This window comes from Necator americanus, chromosome V (assembly GCF_031761385.1).
Source record: "Necator americanus strain Aroian chromosome V, whole genome shotgun sequence".
NCBI classification, from domain to species: domain Eukaryota; kingdom Metazoa; phylum Nematoda; class Chromadorea; order Rhabditida; family Ancylostomatidae; genus Necator; species Necator americanus.
The window spans coordinates 18,780,411-18,791,814 of NC_087375.1; the positions used below are offsets into that span (position 1 = coordinate 18,780,411).

At 42.2% G+C, this 11,404-nt stretch overlaps 1 protein-coding gene across 3 annotated transcripts; it reads right to left on the minus strand.

The window, feature by feature from the left end:
* Positions 1–1,367: 1,367 nt before the first annotated feature.
* RB195_014371 (uncharacterized protein) lies at positions 1,368–10,524 on the minus strand (the record flags this gene model as incomplete). 3 transcript variants are annotated; one of them, XM_064204615.1, is made up of 10 exons in its annotated part: positions 1,368–1,459; positions 1,514–1,540; positions 1,590–1,610; positions 2,514–2,649; positions 4,623–4,722; positions 4,789–5,096; positions 6,058–6,151; positions 6,208–6,313; positions 6,370–6,437; positions 10,475–10,524. In XM_064204615.1, 10 exons carry the CDS (start codon positions 10,522–10,524, stop codon positions 1,368–1,370), a joined length of 1,002 nt encoding a protein of 333 aa, XP_064060495.1. The 3 variants fall into 3 exon arrangements, with proteins under 3 accessions (XP_064060495.1, XP_064060494.1, XP_064060496.1); XM_064204614.1 differs by lacking the exons at positions 4,623–4,722; positions 4,789–5,096; XM_064204613.1 differs by lacking the exons at positions 1,368–1,459; positions 1,514–1,540; positions 4,623–4,722; positions 4,789–5,096; positions 10,475–10,524 and adding exons at positions 2,236–2,330; positions 7,214–7,359; positions 8,971–9,021 and having other exon boundaries at positions 1,602–1,610.
* Positions 10,525–11,404: the final 880 nt, after the last annotated feature.

Consider the following 11,404-nt stretch of genomic DNA (forward strand, 5'->3'; position numbering starts at 1 on the left):
GTTTACAATACATTTACATATGTTTAATATGTTGAAATTGCTGTTACTTCTACCAAAAAGGAATAAAAGTACGCAATCCCTTATTTTACTTGAACCATCTGTGTTCTTCGCCTCTGGCACCAACGATATTTCCATTCTTCCATTGCTGATAGTATTCCCATTTGTTGCAATCACGTATTGTACAAAAATTGACTTCCCTTTCCGCAATGGATTTTTTAGATTTTTTAGAGGGCTTATAAAATTGTTCTGTGGGCTAGATTGTTCTAGCGTTCTTTGAAGAAGAATCTAGAATCTCTCGTGTTCCTGTAGTGCGTTTAATATCTGAAACCCTGTCGCTACCGGATTCGAAGACAAAATGCTCTTCCGGTATCTCTCTAGCATTGCAATGACGAACCTATTGGGTATCAGCGGCTGTCCAGTCGTGAGGTCTTTTTTATACCTGCAGCAAAACAAAACGGGACAAAACTGCAACAGCGGAAGTGGAGAAAACCTGCTTCCATTGGAAAGCGATTGCAGTTCAGTTCAACTCATACACACTTTTTTCCCATCACCATAGAATTAATCCAACATCCAGTATTTGATATTGTGAAACTTACTCTAGATGATTGCAGATATGTAAGTTATTACAAGTTTTTATATGGCATGTGGTAACTTCTTTCAAAGCATAATGTCGTTAAGTGTACACATGTGGTGAAGCATGTCGTGAAACATCTGTTCCGCACAAGCGTGTCCCTTTTAAACGCGAGTTTTTTTTTTCTTAAGGCCAATCTTCTAGTGTTCGGTTTTCCTCTTTCACATTCGCGTTTTCGGTCACGAGTCACAACCACAGCCCGCTGTCATAAATAGGTGAGACTTCCTCGAAGTTAACACAGAGATTTGCTAACGTGTATGAAAATAATGTCAAGATGGTTGGATTATGTTTTTGTCGATCCTCAGTAATGAAACGACGAAATCGTCCTCAAAATAGTGGCATTAGGCTAAGTCATTTCTGAGAGAAGCCTCGTAGCTGTTCTAAGCGACAAGTTCGCAGATTTGCTAATACTTTGCAAATTATTTCTTCGCACATTTCTGCTGAATATTCAATTTTTACTGGTCGGTAATGGTATCTTTTATGGAAATTCACTCAGAAGTACAAAACAGTTGGATAGAGTTTTCGGACGGCGTAAAATGACTAAAAAGGAATTTCTGGTGGCGTGTGATTTTGGTGAGTCTAAGATCGATCACTTCTTGCTTAGACAAATGTTTGTTTACATTCGGGGTTGTCATAAAGGGTGAATTCAATGATGCACATAGACATGCGTTGTTTCGTCAACATTCTCTTGCTCTCAAAATGGAGCAGTTTGGAGAAAGGTAAGCAAAATCGTTTATTAAAGCATGGGACAAAACAATGATATGAACACATAAGGCGTACAATCGTACGTACTAAACGCCTCTGTACACAGGGCGGTTTTGAGAAGACCTGAAAATCACAACAATTTTATTATACCATAACAGTATGAATTAGGCTACTCACCAAGAGACAAATTATGGTCTTTGGTTACTGAAGGTTCTTCTGTTTGCGTCATCCGATGCTTTGTCTAGAAGTCGACCCAATTGCTCGTTCATTGGGCCTATGCAGAATTATGTAGATTAGATGGAATAGATTAGTTTATGCCGTTGCGAGCACAGCAACAAAAAATTGCAAGAAAAAAAGTGCTCATAGCGTTGAACAAACTACTCTGCTTGGAGTTGCACTAAGACGTTCTATAAAAAGTGAGAAATGGGGTGAGCGAAAACACTAGAAAGGAAACTTCTTTGAGCAATAGGATTGCCTAGGAAGTATGTGCAAACGCTACTGACTTTAATATTTGTTCACAGTACACAACACTAGCAAATAAACAGTTTGTACAAAGCGTCTTGATTTATGGAGGAATACCAGGTAAAACGTTTCGTACAACGTAGCGGGGTTTCCAACCGCTCGCGAGTGACCGCGAAGTATCATTAATGCTCACCTAGTTGGCTTCCTGCCCGAACAAGAAGTTAGGGACCGCGCAAATACCTGTTGTGGACTCGTGGTAGGCACAACCGTATGGAGCAAAGCGAATTTTTGGTTGCACTGTACTTTTGCGTACTACACCTACACCGCGTTTGTGGAAAAGTTTTTATAGCTGCTAGTACCATTATTTCCATCCTACTGAGCTGGTAATTGTTCCTATGTCATATTTTCCAGCAAAGTAACAAATCCTTCTATATTACCAAACTAACGAAAATTGAGTGTTGCATACCGATGTTTGTCTGGGCCAACGAATTCTCAGCGCTCTGTTTCACAGCTCGCAATCCTCGGTCGAGCCCTAAAGCGTAGAAATTTCCTCACTCTATCTACAGTTGGGAACCTTCTGTACATTTCAAAACTACACCATCCGGATAATTTTTGCAGGCTTGGAAACGCAATAAACAACGAACGCAGATAGAGCGAGGAGATCCCCAGCCATTGCCCCGAATTTATGCTTTTTCGGAGATTTTGCAGGACTTACCCGTCCTTAGCTGCTGCCATGTGTTCCTCAGCTGGCTTCCCATCAGTCTCACGTCTTGGTCAATGCCCGTCTCATCTAGGGAGGCTTTGAATTTAGCGACGACGTCTTTTATTGCAGCCAGTAGTTCAGCATTTGGCTGAAAGTGACATCGACACTGTATTTGCGATTGCACTGAAACATTACGGTGCCACTGTATTTGTATCTATCGTGGGTTATAGCTACTGCTACTCTACAATTACATTAGAGTGAAGGACTAATTAGTGTTGTCGGAAATAGTTCTAGAACAATGAACTGCCAGACAAAAGTGAATCGTTATGGCAACATATTCAATTTCGTAAAACGAGTTAAACTTGTCGTACGAAAAAAATTCCAACTTTTCTAAAAATATCATGGGCATGACAGTTCAATGCACTATAGAGCATGTTACGGGTAAGCAAGAAGTTGCGTATGCGAGTTTGACTGCTGCCTGCTCGCTTTCGAGTACACAGCATTCTGCATTATGAGCTTTATAACTTGCAAAGTTATATGGCGGAAGTTGCCCAGATATTGCAAGAAAGTGCTATTTTCCACCACACTGTTAATGCCCAGTTCAAATAGGTCAAAAACTCGCAGGGAACGCGGGAGCTTGGTAGCAACTCTCCTTCCTGTTACGCTCAACTACCAGAAATTGTTGACTTCAGGTACTCGGGTCACTCGGTGCCGATAGACACCAAGTCAGTTCACGTGACACACCAATTCTCTAATGATGTGGAGCGGTGACGAATGGATCGATTCTGTGCGAGATCTAGGATAGGACAGGGTTGTGTTCAGGGACGACAGGGCTGGGCGAAGATGCGGGCAACCGCTTCAGGCAACAGTACCAGCCCACAGATTAAGTCAAATAAGCCTCGGGTTAGGAATATAACCCCTATGTGAGTAGCAAAGAAAAAGTCACTCTACAACTTGTTGCTTTTTAGCGCTCTCCAAACTTTTCTGTTATGCCAAATCCGCTCTCTGTTTAGTGGAGGAATGAAATTAGTGTACAATCGTACGCAATTTGAGCTCCAAACTTATATCCCATTCAATCTTCGCGTAAGCAATTTCAATTCAATTCAATTTGTCTTCAAAGACAATCATTTCTTCTTGATTCTTGAGAATGATGTGTAGGTCGACCCATCACTGCAGATCCGCTGAGAAATCAGTCTGCGTTTTGACTTTGGGGAACCGCATCTTACCCTAATATCATTCTGGATTTCGAAAAGCGCCAATGATCTGGTTGATTTCGTTGATCACTCTATCGCTTGTAGGAAGTGGAAGACCCACAACGAATACCTCACTGGCCACCCATTTACTGATCGCTATCGTTTTCGGTTATCAGTCAAAAGCAACGATCGCCATACTCGGCAAAATTTGAAGAACGCCGAAAAATCGTGGTGATTGCGAGACGCTAGCAATGGTCAGTTTTCACAATAGTGGTCTGTAGCCAAGCTAATCACAGCGAGGGCGGTGTTTAAATTTCATTCCTTTCCCATCGCCGTAACTGAATCGAACTCCATCACGTATCTCAGTTCTTGCTTTTAAGCTTAGCTTTGCGAAATTAGGCTCGTAGGAAGTCTATGTAAAAGGGAGTCAGGTGAGGTTTGCTAGCCCGTACGACCGTGCTTGAACGATTGTGAATATATGAGGCTGCTTAGCGTCTCTGCTAGTCCTACTACAACTTGGCTGCTGAAGACGTGAGTGGTCGTCCAGTGGACTCACATATGGTTGTCGCTCAACGTGATTAGAGCGATGCGAGCGCCGCAACGCAGACTGTTTCTGTGCGTAACACATATCACATAGCACTATGCACTTTCTCTCTGTCTCACGCCTACTATAGCTCATTTTCTTTTCAAGTTACGCCTTTCCAGGAAGGGGGCGGCAATAAGGCGGCAGTAAAGATCTACAGTAAAGCGTTCCCTGACAAAATCGAAATTTGCAATTAGTTCTGTGGCAAAGTTACCACTAAAGATCCAATATTACAAGGTTTCATGGGACAATTGTTAGTTGAAACACTTTTAAACGTGAAAAGGGGAAAGGAGGAAAGTGGGACAGATTCATGCGAGAGATTCATGCGCAGAGCAGATACCCCACCCAAAGATATTCCATGAGTGAAAATTTTGGAGCAGAAGTTGTTTCCGACGTTGACGACACGCAACACGAAATGCGATCCAAAGTCGTCGTTGCAACGTTTCTAAAGGTGGTCTACATCGTACCTCTCTGAAGCTCTCGATCAACTGGCTTATGTCTGCAAAGAAACCTTGGAATAGTTGGCACGATAACCGTCGTCGTTTCCTTAGGAGGCATCCATTCAGATTCTGTAGTTGCCCTCTTTGGAATAGAAGTCCTCCATTTAGCTGACTGCTTTTCACGGAAGTCTGTCTGATCCAAGGGTAGTGAAACTGTAGATTGAGGAATAGGCCTTATGGTAGAGTAGATATTTTTCAGTGATTGTGGAAGGGCTCCTCTCATTTCCGCTATAGTCCTCCGGAGTTTCTCTTTCCGCATCTTTTCCTGCTTCCTCAAGAGAAGTTGATGATAGCGCGAAAGCGAGGTCTGATGTGGCTTCTGAGAGGAAAGAAATGAAGAAGTGGGATAATTCGTTGTAAGCACAGGGACCTCCTTTTGAGTAAAAAAAAGACACACACTAGATGCCAACCGCCTTCAACCGAACTGACGAGCTACATTCGCGCCGAAGGCACCACTGGAATACTACCATTCTGACACGCCTGCGGTCAATCTCGCAGCTCAATGTGACTCCCCTTGATCGCCTTCGCCACGTACGCGTCTCGTGAGCTATGCTGAACTCGTTCGACGTCGACATAAAGAAGACGAATTCGTTTTGAAACATTTTTGGACTTTTCTAGTGTCGCAAATGAAGTTTTCTGACAGAGAAATTGCAGTAGTAGTTGTTTCACGTACGTATATTACCTAAGGTTTTTGCCCTGTGAAATCAGGAAGGAAAATAGCAAGTAGTAAACGAGAAATCCTAAATAGGAAAATTTTGAGGAAAAACGAAAGTGGCCAAAAGAATTTGAAAAGAAAAAAACAACTGTTGAAACAGTTTATCAGAGCACCGCATACAAACTTCCAGAATTCTCTGATAAACTATTCCGAAAAAAAAAGTATAAGAGAATCTGTAAGGTAGATGAAAAAACACAACATGCGTACACAAATACCACGTCGAATATCAACCGTTTTATGGTAAAGAACTTTCTTAACCACAAGCATAACAAATTTATCTCCCAGAACATTTTCTTGAGCCGTGCTAAATTCAGAAAAAAGATGGGATTCCTGTCCTGAATTATCACCAAAACCGCCCCATTATGTGATCTAAACTTAAAATCTTGTTCATGTGATACAAGGATTTGACGTGATTAACCCAACCCCGGAAATGACTTGTGTTTTTTCGAGCCGCACGAAGAAGCCGAAGCATACTTGCAGTTAGCTGCGTATTTTCTGTAAGCTGGGAATAGCGGCTGTGAGGTGAAAGAGCACTATAGGTGGTATCTGTCATAGAACCACTCACATCCTGTCCACCAACAGGATATCGTCTAGTTGGTGCGACTCCGCCCATAGTCAGCTCAGGATACGCTGGTCGATTGGCACCAAATGTGGGATAACTGGAAATTAGGAATACCAAGGCATGTGACAAATAACAACGCCTAATTTGGCTCACTTGTGGTAGTTCATGTTCGCTTGAGAGGCTCCTTGAACTCTCTCATAACCGTAGCCAGGATTCATCTGCTTGGGGTGTCCTTGGTACCAGGCTGGAACTGTGTCCACTGAAATTTTCAAGTATAGTCGGGAATATAACTAGTAAGGCGATAAGTGCACTAACCATTTGCCCTCTGAGTGGAGTACTGTTGCGAGATGACAACCAGAGGGAGCGAGAGAAATAGAAGGTTTCTGAATAGTTTTGTTAGGTTGCTTTTTTTAAGTGTCCGTGTCCAGCATCCCAGCGAGAAACAAGGTCAACTTTGCATAGAATTCTGCGCACAGACTTGTACGAAGAGCCAAACAAGCTTCAGCACTTAACCGCTGCACTGTTTTCAGGCTGGCTGCAGCATGGAAAACAGAGAAGCGCACAGCGCCGCTATTTTTGCGCTCTCCTTTTGGGAGCTGCGTGAGTTCGCTCGAGCACCGTCCACTTTTGCGGCGGTGACTGCAGATTAGTAGACAAATAGGCCCAACCCAACATCGGCGCGAAATTTCGATCAAAAAGCGCACGGCGGCAAGATGCTACACTAATTCGCTGCGCTCACCACAGAATCTTGTTATTACCTGAAAGAAGAGAAAAAATCAAGTTCGAATTTTTGTGACAAATCACATGAAGGAATCACATGAATCAAGGAATCCTTGCATTGTGCAAGGGATCCTTGTTTTGACTATATTCCGACACCGCTGAGGTAGAAGTTTAGGATAACATTTTTAAACTAAAGATGATGTGACGTTTGTTAGCTGACATCACTTTTTTTGGTCGAAGATATTCTCTCGGAAAAGAACGTGACATAACTCTTATTTTAAGATACTTTATGGGGAGCAGCTTTCTCCAGGTCTGACTGAGGTGAATAGAAGTCTTTTTCCTACATATAATTCAAGACATACACAAGAGTCTTGAGTGACCTTACATGTACTTGGTGACTCGTGACTTTCTACTTTTCACTTTCTTTGTAATCGAATACCTTAGAGATTTGGATATTCTTCGTAACACAAACGAGATAAGCAAGGCAAAAGTGAAGTTTCTCTCCCCTTTCAGATTTTCGCAATATTGATTCTCCTTCTTTTGTTTTTGCCATATTAAATTCAAACGATTACATTTTCCATAGTTCTGAAAGGTAGTCATTAGGTACAACGCGAAGAAGTAAAAGCGCGAACTTTTTCTATTTTCCGAGGAAGCTCAGCAAATCATTCCTAATAACTTTTTGTATCAGGTATTATAAATTCCGAGTTTTCAAACGAATTCTTAAGTAATAACCTTTCTAATGAAAGTTCTGTATACGATTTTGTACTCGGAAAAGCTTCTCCTAGAAGTGTTTGGAAGCAGCATGCAAGAAGAAAAAAATATGAATAATATACTAGGGCCAAAACGGCATGAAGCCCAATGCAGTTACGTAAGCGGCTGCGCTCGGAGCGGCACAGCGGAGCGTAGCGATTAGGATCAAGGGAGGATCCCTCCTAGCGCTACTCATCGTTCCAGATCGCCATGGTTCCACCTCGTTCCCGAGTACTAGCATTTTTATTGTAGGATTGCGTTAACTAAGTGCGTTCTGTGAAGGAAGGGTCCGCTATATTGGGCTTTGCGCTAATTTAAGATTGCGCTTTATCTCCCACACTCCACAAGTAGAGCAACCACAATATTCAATGGAGTGATCGCAACAATCGGTTTTTTGTGTATTTTATCAGATGACACTATCATTTAAAGGCATGTAACCAGGGGCCATTCGTAGTAGTAAAGCATATTTGATAATCTCAATACTATTTGAGGGAAAATAAATTGAAACGATAGTGTGGAAACGTTTCTCGGTCAACAAAATGAGATGTCTTTCAGGCGCAAAAAGAGTGAGTTTATTGTGTTAGCCAAAACGTGCACAAGAGTTTTTTGAGATTACGTAATAGTGGTGATGTAATTACGAGCTGATCTGAGAAATTCAAAACAGTCACCGTAAACGACAAATTATAATCAAAAAATAATGAAGATAATAGTATGTTGCTAGAGAAGTTTTAGGCAATAAAAGAAAGGCTCACCTCATTTCGTATTGTCAGCGCGGAATGAACGCACAGAGGCGGCTCGAAAGCTTTTGTAGGCGGCGAACCAGCGATCGGAGGGTGTGTGAGAGCTCGGACGTCTGCGATGGACAGCACGATTGGGGATCGACTATCAGAGATGATAGGTGATTGAACAAAGACAATAAACGACAAATAACAGAGCCGCGCTGGAGAGCCAACGAGATATCGCGACCGAGGGCGAGATGCTAGCGGATGAGTCGTGAGTTATTGACAGCAGCTTTATTTGAGGTGTGAACAGATCTCCACAGCAGAAAATAAGCGAGCGTAAGCAGAATGCTGCAACGCAAAGCACCTGAACCTCATAGAGCCCTGCTAACGGTCATTCTCTGCTCGGACAGCTGACATTTAAAACCCAAGCTTTTCAAGCAAACAGTGGAAATGCGTATTCAATGGTTGTACACGTAGTTTTTAGTTTTCGTTGTTTATTCTGTTTTCTTAAGAACTATTCTGTAGTTCGTCGAATGGTGTATATGTCTCCTTAACTCTGGAATATCGTTAAGGTTAGAGTATTCTTCGAACGAGATTTTTGATTCTTGAACGACGTGCAGGTAGGAGAACACCCTTTTCTTTGCCAAGAGGAAGTTGTAAGGATAAGGGCCCAGAAAAAGTGGCTTCAAAATCAAAGAACTAGGGATACATCTGAAACACCCACAATAAGGTCCACAATAAGGACCTTCGCTTCTTTACCTTTCCTTCCTTTCATATCTCCCTGAAATTTGAGTAATACTAACAGTTCTCCAGCCTCTGATCCCAGTGAATTATAACCCGCCCAGAAAGATGGAACCCTGTGATATTCACACAGGAGGGAACACCGACGGATAATCATCGGCTATCACTGGGGAACTTTAGAGCTGTAAAGGCTGTGCGTGAGTAAAGAAAAGTAACTAAGCAACCTAATAAATAATAGACGATCCGACCATATTTTGTCGTTATTTACAACTTCGGTTGCACTAAAATATTTCTTCACTTTGTTGCTTTTTTTCTTTTAATCTTTTCTGGTCTCTTTGGTCACTTTCATACCACTACCGTCTTTTTTGCAATTTGGTAATATAAAGACGTTTTTCCCTAGCATGCTAATTTTCCTTTGACAGCTAGGGCGGGGAGAAAGACGGGATTTCTTTATCCTCTTGAGAAAACCACGAAGGGGACCATTCTGGATATGCGTCCATTCTGCTTATACTATCGAGACGAGGACACTTGATTACACAATGCTGGAAGAGCTAATAAAGTTAAAGTTTAAAGTCTTTGGCGTTAATCCATCCGCTTGGGATGCGCCCCCACGTTCACTTCAACTCAGAATTGTTTGAGGTTTACGAACGTGTAATTGTAACCGCTACACTATACCCGCCCCTGAAGAGCTAATACTGCAAGAAAGTGTACGGATAGGTTCCCGAAACGTACATGAGATCCTCGCAACCTCTCATGTGTACATCAGGAGTCCAGGTTATTAAGCAAGCTCAGGTCCTCTATTCTCTTCTCAATTCTTGACAGTATTGGTCAAGAATTGAAGTGGGATGATTTTGAGGTCATCTCTGAACAATCTCCTGCATACAATTTTGTTTCTGAAATGGAACGAAACCTAAAACGCCTTGGACACTTATGATTGTTAACACAGATCGTTATCCCCAACTTATTTTGAGTTTTCCTATCTAGTTTTCAACGGAACGCGCTAGTGGATTCCACACAAGAAGCAGTGGCTATTGAGAAACCTCAGTGTATTTTAAAAGATTTGGGAATAGCAGTTAGCTTGTATCTTCCTTTCTCGACATCCTTCTCGTTTATATCAACCGCCACTTTCCTCACAGCAACAATTCTGTGTACTCCCGGTCAGAATGTTCGGTAATGTTGAGGTTCAAATTTTGCGATTCTTACTAATATCCAATTGCATTATTTCGTATTTGCTCTCAACTTCCGGGTTCCCTAATCCTTTGAAAAGAACTCTACCCGCTTTACAAAAGCGACGACATGTGTTTACACATACTGTTGCTTACGTATCTTCGCAAACAGGCAGACCTACAGGAAAGGAGGGTTACTCACTCACTGTCTATTCGCTGTTACTTAAGAGCTAGGTAATCTCGTACGTGAATTTAAAGGAAAAAAAAAACTAAAAAGCATGAGTGAGCATTGAAAATGGGAACGGGCACATCCTCTATCACCTGCGCTCCCGTTGTTCGTGGATTTGCTCGAGCACGAGTAATACTTTCATCTGTCCTTATCACACAAAAGTTGCTCAGTGGCCGCTTAAGGAGTACTAAGAAGTATGTATTTTTCTTAAGAGGCCTTTGCGAGGAAGTCAGAACATCTGGTTGGCGCCTTTCTATAGAGTGGTTGATATCGCGTGGTATCCAGTCATCCGTGGCCTAGGTCCAGTTATTACTATCGTTGTAACGAAATACGTTCCCGGCGTGCCTAATCTTAGTTTACTTGACATACGCGGCAGTGCCTTTGACGTTCGATGTGCATAAGACTGGACTTCGAATATTGTTATTTACCTGAGGGAACTGGAAACTCCTAGCCTTTCCTTTTCAAGAAAGCCTTCTATGACACAAAATGTATTTTTCTCTTCTTGTGAAAGATCCAAGTTTCTGAAGCATAGGTCAAAGTAGGAGCAACGGTGGTTTTACAGCGGAACCAGAGAGCGCCCTTGATCTCTTTTTTGTCAGGCCTCCGATGCCCTCGTGTGCCCCCAAAGCCACCCATTTCCTGCATAGCTCGCAGGTCGTTCTTCGTACCATTTGTCGGCCTAGATTTAAATAACTGAAGCATTCGGATACAATATTTCCGATGACATCAAACACTAGTTAACCAGAACGGATACTAGTCGAATTTGATTGTATGTTTGGAAAGGTTGGTCTACAGAAGTGGATGTGTAACTGTCCAGTATCAACTTTCAGTCCCATGTTATCGTATTGCAATGGTCACATTACGTTCTCAAGAATGGCACTGAATATTTCGGGTGAGACTGTGTCAACCTGTCCAACCCATAAAGTTGTTATGTGACTCATGAATTATCTTTACATATGGAAGAGGGACGCCTTGGTGGTCGAAGAGTTCCGTGACCACTTCGACTCAGCCGAAGACCTTCT